The following is a 17,657-nucleotide window of genomic DNA, read 5'->3' on the forward strand; positions in this document are numbered from 1 at the left end:
TCTTCGCATAATTTAATTTTTTTTTTATTATTTCAGTCTTAGGAAAAAAAATAGTCTCAGATATCTCTCGGATATCCAGGAGACAAAAAATCAGCACTTTCGACAGCTACTTTCCTTTGCTGTTTGAGAGATCTGAACAGGTCGTAAAACAAAACCGGGAATATATTAGTTGATCAATTTGTTATTAAAATTATCGTTTCCGTTCGATAAAATTGAAAAAAAAAACGCTCTTGTCGAATTCAGAAGGTCTTCCTTTGAGAGGTGTGTTGTCGAGGTTAATGTCGCCGTTTTTAAATTTTGCTGTGGACTCTGACATCGAAAATGTCATGAGCGACTGCGGCAGCTTTTTTACTTCGCCAGAAATCGCGAAGAAAACCAGGTGATAGAATTGGTGATTTTTGCCTTTTGGATACTCTATTTCTGAGGCTCAAAAATTACAAACAATTAGATTATTCGGAAAATTATCACAGTTTTATAGAGGAAAAGAGCAAAAAATAGATCTTTCAAATAATATAAATACCTTACCAAAGAGCAAGCAACTCATTATAAAATACAGTGTAATATAAAACTCTGTGAACTCATTCCGCAACCTAACACTAAGAAAAAGTAATGGTAATACTTAGAACTAAGAATAAGTAATACTAAGAACTAAGAAGAAGTCCAAAAAGTCCTAGAGCCTCTTCTGTATCAATCCACTTGAGATGCGCCAATTGTTTTACTGCAATTCGTATTCGTTGAAGTTCTCGTAACGTGTGTTGGCTTATACAATGTCTTGCGGCGCCAGTCGATGATCAAATCAGTGTTTTTGTCCTCGCAGACAAGTTTTATACCAATTTATTTACTCGGGAGGAAGAAAGGCTTGGTTGTCAGTGGGGCAGTTTCGAGCCATCGACCGTGCGGCTACAACGGACCTCTTACCGACTGCGCTACACCCGCCCCATACTACTAAGAAGGACAGGAGAAATTGGATATGAGAGGTAGCAACAAAAAGTGTAAAAACTTAAAGCATTAGCATGAAGCATTTTTCGAACTAATTCATTTGTACGATTGTCTGAAAGCAAAAAAGTAAAGCCAATAACACAACGGCTTCAGTTCGTGGGAAATCCGGCTTCGCAGCAGGCATTCATATATTATTTCATTAAAAGATTTTCAATATCCATGGTAGTAAAGTGACGAGAAACCTTCAGTTTGGCACCAAGACAAGCGAAAGTATAAAAAACAGACATTAATAAAATATTGGTACAAAATGTCGTATACGGAAAGGAATGATTCGTTGGAAATTTAAATTAATTTATTGATAATTTGTTAAAGAGAATTCAAATTCGTATTTTTCATAGACAAAAAGCAGAATTAAATGTTAAAAGGAACAACCTCTTGGTGCAGAAGAGGTTATTGGCGTTTTCTTCCCAAAGTAGGGTGTGCCTCCTCCTTCCATACTGCTTCATGAAAGTGGTTACTTCGGAGTGCTTCTTTTAAACCGTTTTTCTTCTCGATGGACCTGATGCTTGATGTGAAGCCATGTAGACCCGATTGTTTGAGTTTGTAGTATAAAATATATATATATATAAATATGAATAAATAAATAAATATATGGTAGGGTTTAAATGATAAAATGACATGAAGCACGGTGTCGTTGCGTGAGCGGCTGCGCTCGAAATGGTGTGGTGGTAAAGCGTAGCGGTTACGATCCTAGGAGGATCCTTATTAGCACCATACATCGCTGCAGATCGCGATGGTCTCTCGCCGATTTCAACCGCCATCTCCGCGCTGCTTCAAGCGTAGCAGCTTTCGCTACTGTACTGTGCTTCATGACATTTTGACCCGAGTATTCCTCTCCGTATCAAGAAAGGACTCTTTGGCTGTCCGAGGTGTCTCTACTCCATGTATAAAGATACTTAGTGAGTTCTATGGCAATCTATAGAGCAATCAGTTATATACGAATCCGAACCAATCTTCATCGTTGATACTTCCATTTAATGATGTACGTCTCATCGATCCTTACAACAGTACTGGGGCTTCCAACTTTGGTGGGTTATCATTCTCCGTGAATGATTCGGAGCTGTTCCCATCGTGAGGATGTGCCCACTTTCACACTTATTTGCCCATGTTTCAGCGGTTACCACACGATTCGCTTGAGCTGTGCCAAGATTAGTATTGATATTTATTGCCAGCTAACGCTTTCGCTTTCGTCAGAGCCTGGAAGAAATCAAAGCCATCAGTGATTTAGTGATAGTGATGTTACCGTATCGTTGATGGAGAAAGTAGACGCTATAAACGGTTCTACGGGAACAGGTCAACGTTTCACGAATGTGTCTTTGAAATAACCAATCTTGACCCGCTTGTTCTACTCGAACTTCATTCAAACGCCTTTGCATCTACTCGAACTTCATTCGAACGCCTTTGCATCTTCGAGCTGAATTGTCGGAACAATCCACACGTTTGTTCGCAGTCCAGTTCCTTCCTAGTTTTCCACAGGAGGCCACGATCAACGAGACACGCGTCGAACTCCTCTTTTACATGCGTTCTGAAGAAAGAAAAATCACAATGTGGAAGTAGATTTACTAGCGCCTCGCAATCCATTTTCTGAAAGCTGGAGGTAAATCGATACTATACCGAACCAGGGAAGGTTACGAGAAAAGAAAAAAAAATTCAGCAGAGGTTTGGCTAACATTATTTCGCGAAAGCGACTTTTCTGTGCTAAATTGCGAGTTACCGTAAACCTGACCCCGAATTGAGACATATGGCGCCATCACCTAATATAAAATACCTAATAGAACGTCGAAACAATAAAAAAATGTTTGGGAACTAGGGCTGAACTGTAGTGGAATTTGTTCTTGTATACGAATAATGGAAACACTGAATCCATAAAGAAGTTGGTTCTTCAGAAGTAATTTTGTATTTAGACTGAAAAACGAGATTGGCTGCTTGGGTGAAAACTATAGTAAGGTCAAGACGGCCTGGAGCGCGTAAGCAATTGCGTACGCGGCTTCTCTCGAGGCGCTTCGGTGGAGCGTAGCGGCTAAGAGCGTGGTTTCACCTACGCTACGCCCCACCGAAGCCCTTGCTGGCACCACCCATCGCTGCAGTTAGCGACGGTCTCACCTCGGTTCCAAGTGCTGCCTCCACCGCGCCGTTTCGAGCACGGACGCAAATGCACCGGAACTACACTCGTCTATAGTGTCGTTTTGGACGGACTATAGCTGATCTCTTGTGCAATTGCGTAGCCGGTTGTGAACGAAGTGGTGCATCAAGAGCAATCGCCTAGAATAATTGCATCACGAGCAGATTTGATCCAACTTCACTGAATAAAAAATGGCTGCTCTCTTTTTGTAATACAATATTTCATTCAATAAAGAGAACTTTAGGTTAAAAACATTGGGATTCCTTGGAAATGAAAAGCTAGTATTATAAGTGGGTCCTTCCATACCTTCACTTACTAAGATATCAAGTAACATATTCAAGTTTACAAAATTTTTATTCATCTTCAAAATTGGTCAGATGCGCGTTCGTCTTAGGACCTTGATGAAATAAGGACGGTGCTTTTAAGGCGAAAAACTCAGTACGTTTTTGCGTATCGAGAGATAAATTCGAGATGTTATTTTTCGAATGTCCCAAGCTTTCGATTATTTGGATGGATTGCTCGGATCATCGACGGTGTACGGTTGTCGAATTTTGCAAACGGAAAAATAAAAAGGAAATAGATCAAGCTTTTATTCGACAAGGATGTTCAGCTTCCCCATCAACGATCGATTCAGACTCCTCAGACTCAAGTCGTCGAGATTACTCAAGAACCAGTAGTGTGAGTTCGGCTGAGTTCTTTTCACTATTAATCTTCACGTTAGACTCTTTTGTGTTTTTTCACACGCATGTGATGTGCAACGTGTTCTAACTGATTTTTGTTTGCGGAAGCCGGAAACACGCCGTATGAAATCCGCGTCGCTAGTCTGTGGAGTATGTTGACATGCCGCCGTCGCTCCCAGTCTCGCTTCAGTCCGGTTTTTCGCGTTGCTCCGCTTACCTCCCTCCATTCCTTCTAATCATACCTTCGAACAATGGCTGCAGCTGGTAGCGGGTCGAGATGGGATGGACTCAGTAAGTCTTTCCTCTTCTTTTGCATCCATTTTATTTTCTTATGGATTATTGTGGAATAGGATAGTTCACACTCATGTTCCTTCGGAAGATATCTATTCTTTCCCATTTCCTTCTGCACAATGTCATTTGTGAAAGAAGGTCCTTGGAAATGTTTCTTTCAGGGCAATTAGTTGCTTTCTTAGAAAGTATTGGTGACGCTCAAGAAAACTTAAGAAAACAAAAATACAAACAGATGACACTTGTATTTATTTTCTTGTCCCCAAACCAACTCGTTGCCTGAATATATGCTTTTCACGACGTTTTCCCCTTTTTTAAATCAAATTGTGGTAAGAGAGCATTCCTATCGATTGCATATCCATGTATGGTGGACCAGTTCTAGAAGGCGGTGGGGAAGAGTGCGTCATCCAGGATTGGAGTGACCATAAACGCTTGCGTTGACGAAGCAGAAGAGCTGGTCGACAAGCAGTGTTCGCACTGCGTCTGGGTTCAGTTAGGAGGCAGTCAGTTAGTTCTGCTTAACTAAATAGGAGACAGCGTAAGGAGACACAATTTCTGGATTGGGGAACACCACATAATGGAGCCGGCTTACACCGTATTCATATTTGCTCACCTTGCTAAACTGCATTCGCTTCAGTACCGAATAGCTGGCTCTTTTTCGATCAGGGACACCTTCGACGCAGTGACGTTGAAAATTTTCGATGTTGGCTCCTCTCCAGCAGTAGGTATGGTGCTTGTAGTTTGTTATTTGCAAGCATCACAGTGAAAATGCGAAGCACAGCTTTATTTGTTTGAAAAAATCTAAGAATCTCTGGGATCCGAAGTGCAAGAAACATAAGTTCACTCGAAAAGTTTACACTTTCGTCACATCTCTTTGTGGGCGTAAGGAGCCGCTTCGTCGGGTAAACTGATCGTCCTGGGTCCTGAGGGTCTACGTGATTCCAGGATTTCTAAGAGATGTTTGGCATTTTTGCCGTGATACTTGCAAAGTACGTGGAGAATCCTATCTACTACTGAAGAGGATCCAACATAGAAAAATTTCTCAAATCCTCCCTTTGATAGTGAGAGCGAAGCCTTTGCCTTGTAAACGAAACAAAAAAAAAACTTGCGAGAAAGAAACGTTTGGAGTTCATTTAGTAAAATGTCTTCTTTGAGTCTCTAATCTGTAAAAGGATTCCGATCTTACATTTCCATCACATGACCAACATTTTAAATAAAATGTTGTTTTTTTAACGAGTTCTGATCTTCTGACGTCACCTATGTGAAGTTTAAGGATAAGCCAACAAAAATGCGAAGTAATTTCTCTTTTATCCCGTATTGGTTAAGTGATCCCTATGTAACCATATGTTCTGTTTTATAATCAATTTTCTTTTTTTCTCTAGGATCAGTTCCTGGTAATCAACCACGAATTCGTTTCGAATTTTTCTTGTTGATTTTTTGGCTTGGAATTGGTGAGAATGCACTGCCCAAGTTCGTGTGCGGCTTCTTTGTTTGAGCATTTGCTCAGCTGTTCAGCGCTGAATTAGCTCCCATTTACTCTGCGTCGGTCACCAGCCTCAGTTCTAGCGGATAACCTATGAATCAACTGGAAAGTGGTATACTATCTGGTGGTTATCAGGACATAAATCAGGGAGAGATCTAGTGGAATTGTAAGAGGTCAGCACTATGTATGTGCGATCGATGGTTCGATACCGCTGGAGGCCACCCAAGTGCAGAGTGGATCCGTGGAATTTTAGTAGTTGGTATTTGATTATATCCGTGTTATATTTAATCGAGACAAATTGGTGCAATATTTGTTCTGGAGGATACGGACAGTGACTAGAGGCAACGGTAGGTCATAGCAAGTAGTATAAACATACGCATCCATTGAAGGCAGCATACCACGAATGGTGCAGATTTCAGGTGGAGTATTCGTATACGGGATCGTGGATTATGGAGAGAGGTGTGGTTCCGTCCATTTTTTTCCTAATTGCCGTAAAAAACGGCCGGGAGATGCGGCGCCGCACAGGTCTGGCGCGCTCCAATCGAACTCCTTGAAGAAAATAGTGCGCCGGAACGCACGAAGTCGTATCTTCCGGGCCGTTTACTACGGCAATTAGGAAGAAATGAACGGAATCACCCTCCTCCCCATAATCTACGATCCCGTATACGAATACTCCACCGGAAATCCGTACCACTCCAGATTCGTGGGGTGATGCCTTTAACCACTACGATTCTGAATTGGAGTGAAATGTAACGTGTTGGCGTATTCCAAAGGGAATGATCAATGTAAATTATCCTTGATTTTGATCTTTTTCGCGATGTGCGTGATCTCACTAACGTTGGTGCTATATCATATCTGAAGTCTATATCTCCTGAGGTGTTTAGACAAACTCAATCAGCTAAAATGAGTCTACCGTGGTACGCAGGTGTCCTTCGTCACCTGTTCCCCCTATCTTTTCGCGGATTTACGTAACGGATCATCCTCTAGATGTGAACAACACTGAGTTCTTCTTTGAAGGGGTCCTAAGTAGCGAAGTCGAGGTTGGGGTTGTACCGGAACTTCTCGGTTCGGCTGTACTCTTCCAATGGAGCTCTAAGGTTCAGCTTTGAACTACAATTTGAATAGTTCTGCGGTTTTTTTCTACGCACAGCATCGGTCTCGTCCTGCCCTTTTTTGATTCGTGTGCGCTGATTCGAGAAGAAAAACGTCAAGCTTATCTTTGGAACAACCGTTCGAAGCCGTTATGAAGATCCGACAAATTTATGAAATTCTGTATCAGATACCGTAATAAGTCGACCATCTTTAACGACACCGAAGCTATACCGACGTGAAAGAAAACGTCCTATTTGACATTATTTTTTTACTTAGTTACTATTTGGATATTAAATAGAATTTTCGCCCATAGAAGGAGCTGAAGTGACTTGCGTGGAAATCTTGAAGCTTTTGCTTCCGTCGTGAAACATTTCCCCCTAAAATCCATGTGGTAAGTTTGTTCAGTGATTCACTGCTATGTTCATGCCCACTTGTGAAGCTTTCAACTCAGGACCACTTGTATTAAATAATATATTATCGCTGTTAGATAATTCCAAATATCGTACAGTTCAGAACAGAAGAATGTGACTGAATTCTTATTATTTTTTTAAAATTTTTTTTTTTGTTTGGAGTGAATCAAGAAATCGCAACTATCGGCTGAGCATAGGTATTGTAAAATGTAAACGAGTTTAAGATGTAATTTTTTCCAAGAAAAGATGCAAATGTAGCCAAAAATTGTGGAAAAAGTGTAAAGATGAAATAATCGGTACTACAAATCAACAGACTTATCCTCCCCGCAAATCTGTTATTTTCAGTTTAAAAATTTCGACGCTGCAACGACGTTTTAAATTTTTTTGTAACGAAATCAACGATGTACTTGGAATATGTGTTAAGCTGGCAAAATATCGCCTTTTGTTTCTAAATTAGAAAGGAACAAGAGATATTGGGTTTCCAAGTGGTTTAGCGTCAGTGGGAACCGCATCCGACAGATGAAATCCTCGCATCCATGACGGTCTACAGTGAAATTGTAGTATTGAGATTGCTCTATGACATATTCCTGTTGCAGGGCGGGTGTGGCGCAGTCGGTTAGAGGTCCGCTGTAGCCAAACGGTCGAGGGTTCGAGACCGCGCAAGTGCAAACCAAGCCTTTCATCCCTCCGGGGTCGACAAATTGGTACCAGACTTGTCTGGGAGGATAAAAACACTGACTTGATCATCGGCTGGCCCGCGCATGTCATTGTATGGGCCAATACCCGTTCCAAAACCTCAACGGTTACGAATTCCAGTAAAATTCCAGTTGGCGCATCCCAAGTGGATTGATACGCCAGTGACTTTTTTTACTTTATATTCCTGTTTGTGCTCAAAAACTCATTGTTGCAGTGACAACCGCGAATCCGTTCCAGCGACAATTCGACACAAGTGCACGTATGGGGGTGATATCATCCAGTCAGGGCCTGGGAAACGGTCAAAACATTGTACGCACAGCTCTCGTCGATCAAAGAGTCAACAGTAAGTTCTCTTTCGATCAATGCCACTCAATAGTGCACTACTGTTTCTACAAATATAAGTTTTGTACAGTTAACTATGGTGGTTGGAAACAGGTGGTTTTGAATAACGAAATACCCTTTCAAATGGTTTGTTTGTTTCTGACGTCTTTACAAAAGATCACACATAGATTCGTTGTATTTGCCGTAGTTTCTACCTCGAACTTTCATTTAGAAAATCAGACTCTCAAGAAAAGGAGTGGTTGTTTGTTCTGGAAATAATAAAACCTCGCATGTGCAAGTTCCTTAGATTTCTCAGTTTCTGTTTAAACAGTGATCAGCAGTCCGGGACCTCAAAAAAAGAGGCCTAACAGTACAGTTTTCTAGGATCAGGTTTGCGTAGTGCTACTTCAACGCTCAGACGACACTTGGCACTTGGAGGTCGGCGCATGCTGCGTCGCTTTTTATGAGAACGGCAGTCGAATAAATCATAAGGAATAACTTTAACATAGTATTTTGTGGAATAAAGACTTAATTTTCTCAATCTGAAACGTGCTTTGATAATCACTTTCGGCGCAAGGGTAGTTTTGGTAGTTCAGGAGGTAATACTGCTGTTATTGAACCTTCCGGGATTGCTCTTGAAGCGCAAAAATCGTTTCTTGGGCACAAAAATTTTCTTAACTGTTAAATGGCTTTCGCATTTGAGAAGGCGATAGATTATCGATCGAGCTGAGCCAATCGGATTTCTCAAACATTATCACTACTCTTAGAGGATTCAGGACATGTAGGCTAAAACTACGAAGACGGAAAAGGTCGATAGAGTTGGAACTACTAATCCTATGACTTTTACAAACTCTCCAAGCTGCGGTAGTGGAAGTTAACAGCTAAGTTATGTTATCTAGTACCTTCCATGAAGAAAAAAAACCGAGAATGACCGGAGAGATGGCTTCTCTGCAATCCGAGTTTGACAGTTAAAGGCAACACCCCACGAATTTGGGGTGGTAAGGGTTTCAGTTGGGTTATGGCTATACGAGGTCGTAGATTGTAAGGAAAAGGGTGATTCCGTTCATCTTTCCCTGCAAACGGACGACCCCAGAACGCTGTTTCTTACGACGTCCTCTTTTGCAACGCGCCACCTTTGCGCTCCGCCCCTGCCTGCGATTCGTCGAAAACCGATTTGGGCGCCCCGGCAGGCAATACATTTCATTCGACGATTCGCAGGCGGGGGCGGAGCACAAAGGTGGTGCGTTGCAATAGAGGACATTCTAAAAAACAGCGTTTTGGGGTCGTCCGTTTCCACTGATACAGGGAAAAATGGACGGAATCGCTCTCTTCCCCAAAATCTATGACACCGTATAGACAGAACCCAACCGAAACCCTTACCAGCATTGATTCGTGGGGTGATGCCTTTAAGAACAATTTCTGTGCTCTAGGAACGCTTTTTTTGCGCTTTAAGTCCAGTTCGAGCACAGTTCGGTTAGAGCAGTGTTGAGTGGTCCTTCTTTTCCCTAGGTACTTTGGTACCTCTTTGTCTTATGACATTTCGCGAAATATTGCGATAACATTTTTGTATGTGTATCAAACTTGAAGTCACCAATGTTCATTTAAGCCGTCGATCCATCATTTTACGACTGCTTCTACGGTATCGCTAATACACAAGCAACAGTTGTTGAAAGATGCTACAAGGATATTGGTTGCTGTCAGTATGGATGCTGTCACAATCACGACTGGTTGGTGCACATTTGTCTGCTAAAGTTTTTTTGTCTTATTTGGTCTTTCTATTTATTTCTCCTACCTACCTAAACTGCGCTCACCTCGTATCATATCACCTAAGAGGTTACTATTCACTATTCGCATTAGAAGAATATGGTATAGCCTGCGTGAACGACAAAAAGAAAGAGCGATAAAAAGCCCAATAGATCCATTTTTCATTTTGGGAATTACTTAAAAATTCTCTCTCATATGAAATGGTGAAGTCAGTGGTTTTCAAAGTTTAAAGGCATCACTCCACGAATCTGAGGTGGTACGGATTTCAGGTGGAGTATTCGTCTACGGGATGGGAGACTATGGAGAGGGGGGTGATTCCGTCCATTTCTTCCTAATTGCCGTAAAAAACGGCCCGGAAGATACGGCTTCAGGCGTTCTGGCGCACTATTTTCTACAAGGAGTTCGACTGGAGTGCGCCAGCCTTGCGCGGCGCCGCATCTTCCGGGCCGTTTTTTACGGCAATTAGGAAGAAATGGACGGAATCACCCCCTCTCCATAGTCTCTATCCCGTGTACGAATACTCCTCCTGAAATCTGCACCACCTCAGATTCGTGGGGTGATGCCTTTAATTATAAGATGGCTTTCGCATTTGAGAAGGCAATAGTACATCAGTTCAAATTTTATCACCTGAAGTAAAAAGTTAAGTCAGTGGAAGCCGTAAAACTAAGCATTATCCTTAGCGGATCTATGACATCTCGGTTAAAGCCTCAAAGAGAAAAAAAAGAAGACAGAGCTGAAGTTACTAATGCTTTAACTTTTCCAAACTCTCCAAAAACTCTTTCTGGAAGTGAATAACTGAGATACACCATTTAGCGTTTTCTACGAACAAAAAGAACCTAAAATGACCTGAGCGAAGGTTTCTCCGCATTCTGTATTTGACAGTTAGAAAGAACTAGGACTTTGTGCTCTAGGATCGTTTTTTTTTTTGTGCTGTACGGACAAACCGATTAGAGCAGTGTTGAGTGCCTCCCTGGCATTACATTTTTACCCATTTGTGTGGCTTGACACTTTTGCGTTAGTATCCAAATAATTTTCGATAATCGACTACTGCAGTTTTTTTTTCTGCGGTACAATTGTCGTACCATAAAAAGACATGCTAGTGTAGTTAGAAGAAGAAAAGCTTGTGGAGTTCTTTTTCTTTAGTTCCACTTGTTTTATCATCGCTTTCGCAAGAAGAAAGAAAGGGATGAAAATGAAGTAAAAGACGATCCTCGTCAGATTTCGCGTGGGAAAGTTGTGCAGAACCTCTTGTATTATGCTATTTGTTTAGGCACAACAAATATGGATGGGCGGTTGCGTTGATCGTAATCTTCTGCATACTGGTTGTAATTGCTGTAGCGATTTGGCTCATTGTGTGGTTGATCAATAGGGCAAAGGATAAGCGACAGAAAAGAGAGATCATATACGATCAAACATCTTTTACTTCGGTAAGGACTCTCTTCGATTTTTTGTTGGGATCCTTTTTTCAAAGATTCGAGTTTCAGCCAACTCCAACCCCGATTAATGAATTTCCCGCCATCGAGCAATACAGTTTTGAACCTCCATATGCCAGAGATTATCGTTATTGAGCAAGCAAACCCTTTTTACACTATCATCTTCTTTTTCCGACCTCATTTTCCCTGTATGTATATAATGATTTCTGTTATCTCATTAAAATTTAACAATAATCGGACAATTATTGCATTAAACTGTTACTCGTACAATGTTACGTAAATACTACTGCTTACTGTCATATGATCTACTTATGTATCTACTGCGGTTCACAGTTATTTCCAAGTTAGGGAGTCACTACAAACAAGTTATAGAACACAAATTTTCTCCTCTGCGAAAATAAATGAAAAAATTACTAGCTATTCTTAATTTCGAAGAACAACAGTATGTTAAATAAGTTTTGGGAAAAAGAAGGGATGCAAGAGACGAAAACTTTGTTGTATTAGCAAATTTCAAGTAGAATATTCATCAAATCTCCATCCAACACGAAACATCGCATGAAGATTTGGATTTGGAAATCCGTGCCGGAGATTCACCTTGGTCATCTTGACTCCCGTTGTTCGTCGATTTGAATATTTGTGTATTTGATTGTGTATTATGATTTCTTAATATTCCGATTACTGTACTAGTTTATTGGTGTTCAACGGATTCTCCTTACTGAAGGGATCATAGCCAGTTACCCGCGAGGCTACGTGGTGCGTCCAGAGGTGGCGAATAGAGGTCCAACCGCGGACCAATAGGGGCCTTGCACCTGGGCTGCGATGCGGGTGGATTCAGAGGACGGACTTTCTGTTTGCTCTGTGCCAGGATTGACTAAAACATCCTTAGATCCCGATCCCGCGCATCGCTCCAGCCGGAAGCACACAATCAAGTGAACGGGAGGCGCAAGGGATGTGGTTTTGAGCCGCCCACCAACAAGCTCAATTTATCCACCAACATGCTCTATTTATCTTTATCCACTCTAGAAGGACGCAACGTTCTGCAGACTTATGGGACTAGAAGTCTACAGTCTGTCTATAGATTTTGAAATTAAACGGATGTCACAGTAATAAGAAGGAATCTTCTGACTATAATTGAAGAAACGTCTGGTTCGGGAGCGCTAGGAACCACGGGATTGCAGGAGTCATATAGGCTACCGAAACGGAAAAAGACCAGGATGACGATCTGCACTTATAACGCAAGTACGCTTGCATCGGAAAGGGCCATTGAAAATCTGATGATGCAAGCCAAGGAAGCAAAAATTTGAGTACGACGACATCGAACTGACTGACTGAGGCGCTACCCACTGAACGCCGTCTATGAAACTGCAGAAGTGCTCTTAGGAACATGCGACAGTAGAGAAGCGGGTGTCTTTGTCAGTTCGAATCCACGTGTCAGTAGCATGGAACATTGACTCTTTCAAAGAAATCCAAATCGGACTTCTGTTTATGAGAGGATGTACATGTACATGTATATATATATTCAAACATTATTGTCTCTCTGTGACGCCGAATCGCCCGAGGGTACTATCGAAGTGAGAGCCTGGCAAATCGTGCCTCGGCCGCGATAACCATTCCAGCTATAGAATATCGCCTGCTATATAGGAGGGCGGAGTAAGTGTTGAAATTTTGAAGCTTGTAAGTGAAAGTGAATTCAACATCATTCGAAAGAGCGTCTTTTTGTGAGAAGAACTGGCTATTTGAGGTACTGAAAAAATTCATAGAGGCTGCAAAAATTTCTGTTTTGTGAAAACAGACAAAAATTTCCCCAATTTGGTCACTCGAAAACCATGAACAGCTGTCATCCAATGTTAGCGCCTAATTCTCGTAAAGGAAGAAGAGTTCTAGGCAAGTACCGAATCGCGAGACTTAAGCGTTCATTCTAAGCTGTTGACAGCTGTTCAAAAATTGGACCAAGTAACGAAAGGGAGTAATGTTGTAAGTTTGACACTGGAAAAACTAGATTTTCAAAGCTAGAAGCTTACAATATAAACTATTGTCAAGTACAAGTTGTTTGCTGGAAAATTTCCGAGGAGATTTTTCACAGCTTGGAAAGTATGGCTTTTTATTAATCTTCGATGGAGCACTTTCGTGAATTTCTAAAGAGAATGGAAATTTCGAACCAACATATGATGTGGGATACCAAAATGCTCTGAATAACCTCCTGATTGCGGATGTAATAAACATTTTGTCCAATCTCGAGAAATAAGCGGAAATCCTATGAACACCCCTTCCTTCCATGGAGATGTATCCGCGGGATATGCCAATGGCAGGATTGCGGAGGTGTGAAAGTAATTAAAGGGTTTTGAGGAAACTTTGCCCGTTTTCAGGCCACACATTTGTCAAAAGTAAATTCTCGAAGTATATTTGAAATCAGCAGCTCATTTACTTTCGATTGGTACTTTCAAAATTTAATTTTGACCACTTCCAAGAATTCCCACGATTTGCGACGGATTAATCCGTCGGCGACGGATTTTGGGACCCAAGTTAGTAGCGGTGTTGTAGTTCAACGCCAGCTTTGCCGTCACCATCGCTTACACTCCAACATCAGTTCACGAAGAAGTCGAAGCTTTCTATACCCAGAGAAGTTCTGCAGAGGAGGCTGCTCCTTTTACACGGTCATCGTTAGTAATTTCCACGTCAAAATCGACGCCAGAATAACCCATGAATACCCACTGTCCACAATGAAATGAGCAAGGAGAGCCGCTTCTTAAAACACTTGATCAAAAAAATAATATTTCAATCCAACCATTATTACTTCGAGCTCTGAAGTAAGATATTTGAAGAGGACACGATCCTTGAAATAAAGAGCAGCTAAAAGTTCCAGCTTCTTCCACACGGTCGAGGGTTCGAAACCGCCCTAGTGCAAACCAAGCCTTTCATCCCTCCGGGGTCGATAATTTGGTACCAGACTTGTCTGGGAGGATAAAGACACTGACTTGATCATCGGCTGGCGCTCGCAAGTCATTGTATAGGCCAACACGCGTTCCAAAACCTCATCGATTACGAATTCCAGTAAAACGCGTTGGTGCATCCAAAGTGGATTGATAAGCCAGTGACTTTATCCTTTTATCCCTTAAAAGTTCCAGCCTGCAGTTGTATTCCTAGAAACGGTTCAATCACACACTTTATCTCGTATGAAAACATGAACTCAAGCCGTAAGTTTGTGGTTGTTGCGAAAGTTGCTTTTTGTACCGCCAGCAAAACTTGTCCCACAAGAGGTTTGCGCAAGTTAGCAACAAGGTAAGATTGCCAACCTTTGGCACAATTCGTTAGTTTCTGGATTTCCTCTGAAATCATTGACGGCGCTGCTACGATGGCTGCCATCGACAGAACTAAAAACTGAACGAGTCTTGATCCATACGAATGTTTCTTATTTGAAAATGAAAAGATGGTGATAGAAAAACTAACAGCTGGAAGTAGTTCACAAGAAGCGAACATAGTGGGTCAGAGTAAACACTGAGAACTAACTGTTTTCGAGTACCTTTTATTCATGACCTAATGTACATATGTGCTGCATATACGGAAATATTAGAAATTTCATCGCGCAAAGTACATCTGTGTCTAAGGCGCGTCGATTCGTGAAAATTGTTGTGTTCAATTTGAATTACCGATGTAGTAACCATGATCGACGTAAAACCACTCCCATAAATCCAGCAGTAAGAGATCAGGTAAGCAGTTCTTCTGAAGAAGAAACTTCTTCCACCCAATGGAGCAAAGAAATGGAACTTTGTGAAGATTATTTCATGTACGTAGTTTAAGATCTGTTTATCACTAAATTGGCATCTCTCCAACTGAAAATAAAATAATGAAATAAGTGATAATAAAAATAATAAATAATAATGTGTAAATTACAGTATGAGTTTGATCATTCCTCATTCTCATTATTCGTCCTGAAATACAGTTGGGGTTTTTTGTACGTTTGTTCCTACGAGACACGTTATAACTTTGTACACCACAATCTCCCTCAGCTGCTTAACCATCGGCTTCACTTGGATAAGCTGCTGAGAAAACGTTAGTAATTATCGTCACCCTGCAGGCGGATGCGACAAGGATGGCGCCTTGCAGCATGGGTCGTAGCGAAATTAGTACAGGAAGGATGTCTTTCCACGCTGCTGGTGATTTAACTATCGAAAGTTTTTGCAGAAATTCTTCTTCTTCGTTCACGTTGAACTGAACTTCGTTTTCAGGATTGGCTCCCCCCTAACGATATGAAACAAAATATAAAGAAAAAAAGAGAAGAACACGTATTTGTTTTCCTCTTCTACGTTCTGTCTAACAGATGCCGTTGCAGTATGAAGGGATTTCAGACTGAAGATGGCTTGTGCTCTTTTTCTTTACTTCATGTTCCAAACTAACAAGTTCGAAAAGTGAACGTGGTAAAGTAACTGTGTTCTTCCTTCGATATCACATTGGAAAGATCGAATAGTGCTCGAGGATCCCCACTGTCAAAGTTAAGAGCGTCCGTATATCTCCTTTGTAACACTTTTTCCACTTCGTTTGACATAATGTGATAGTGTGCGCGATAACTGTGTGTTGTCATTGAATCTAGAACAGAACCATGATCCTCGAGTCCGTGAAGTACATGTCGGTTGTTTTGATTTGATTCAATATAAACAAACGACGCATGCCAAGCGAATTGTTTGACGGTAGCATTTGACGTTCGGCTGTTCAGCGCTGAATTAACTCCCGCTTACTCTGGGATGTTCACCAGCTCCAGTTCCAGTGGATAACCCATGAACCGACTGGAGAGTACAGGTTACACCACCTGCTGGATTTAAGGTTCTATATCGAGAAAATTCTGCAGAGTTTGTTCCGAACCATAGGGACACTTGCTTGAAAAATCGGTTTGTTCCCGCAAGCCATTGTATAAACCGCATGCGCATCCATTTATTCTCCTCTACGATTTTGAATTCAAAGTTTCCAATCCTAAAGATATTGATCGATGCAGGATAGTTTATCCTTCATCTTAATCCCTTCTTTGCATCATGAGAAATGGCTCATCACGATCTGATCTCGCTAACTACGGTACTATAATATATCACATTTCAAAGCATATTGTTGTGGTGTTCACATAAACGTAATCAGCCTAAGTAAGTCGCCCGTGTGGCGCAGATGTCTATCGTTGCTACTTTCCCTTATCTAGTCAGGAAGCACGGCAGTGCTGAATAGATGAACATGGAACTAGACAATCATAGATCTGTTCACTACATCTTCGATGGTGTTTTGAACTCCCCAAATGACTCGTTTTCTCGTCTTGCAAAGATTCAGTTGCAGACTCTATAACCACATTTCATCAAATTTGACCTGTATTTTTTCCGCCCGATCAATGCTTGATGTTATCAGAACGATGTCATCAAAGGAACAAAGATGTTGCAACTATCGGCAGTCAACTTTCACTTCCACGTTATCCCATTCCATTCCTCGCATCGCGTTCTCGAGAGTGGCAATGGATATTTTGAGTGAGTTATTTTGAGTTAGTTTGTGTTACTTTGACGAAACCCTCTCTTAACGTCGATTGTGATAATAGAATAATGGAATTTTGGTCGTGAAGATGCTAGACAACTCGCGAAGTATCTTTGTCTATGGTGTAGGAACACCTTCATTATCTAAGGCCTCCATGACCGTTTCAATCACAACTGAATCGAAGGCTTTCGTTGAGTCGATGAAAGTGAGGCATAGCGGCATTTTCTGCTCTCGGGCTACCTGGATGGGCTTAATAGCGATGATCCAATATATCAAAAGCTATTTAGACGTGCTCTTATTCCAACACCTTCAAACCTCTGCGACTTTCTTAAACGGAACATACAAATTCACGATTTTGGGATTTCTCCACGAGCAGTGTAGAAGCGGTGTAGAACATGACGGCGATTAGGGTCATTTTTTCGAAATGTCCAGAGAAACGGCCTTCCCGATCGAGTGTTGCTACGAGGCACTTGCAACGTGTTACGTATTGCATACGCGCTGCGTCTACCAGAGAGCAGACAATTAATATGCTCCTGACGCTGTCTCTTGCGCTCAATGGCAGCAACGACAGTGTTGCTTTATAGGGGAATTCGATCGACAGGGCTGTTTCCCACGGCGTGTTTCAGGACACCTAAGGGAAATTGAGCGTAATTGCAGTCATACTCTTCATCTATCCTGGTCTTCATCTCCGATCCTACCTTCACGTTTAAAGATCCCAACATTGTCAATTTCGTGATATACCCTTTTCGACACTTCATTTTTACACTGAATTCCTACACAAGTAGACTATGACGTAGTGGAAATTGAAACAACTGTTACAACGACTACTAATATTTTATTATTTTCGTGCATGTGATTGAATCAGAA

The 17,657-nt window shown here is 41.5% G+C and overlaps 1 protein-coding gene across 1 annotated transcript; it reads left to right on the top strand.

The window, feature by feature from the left end:
- Positions 1-4,052: 4,052 nt before the first annotated feature.
- RB195_019957 (uncharacterized protein) lies at positions 4,053-11,423 on the top strand (the record flags this gene model as incomplete). The annotated part of the gene is made up of 5 exons (XM_064188045.1): positions 4,053-4,092; positions 7,985-8,113; positions 9,698-9,818; positions 11,126-11,282; positions 11,340-11,423. 5 exons carry the CDS (start codon positions 4,053-4,055, stop codon positions 11,421-11,423), a joined length of 531 nt encoding a protein of 176 aa, XP_064043926.1.
- Positions 11,424-17,657: the final 6,234 nt, after the last annotated feature.

This window comes from Necator americanus, chromosome II (assembly GCF_031761385.1).
Source record: "Necator americanus strain Aroian chromosome II, whole genome shotgun sequence".
NCBI classification, from domain to species: domain Eukaryota; kingdom Metazoa; phylum Nematoda; class Chromadorea; order Rhabditida; family Ancylostomatidae; genus Necator; species Necator americanus.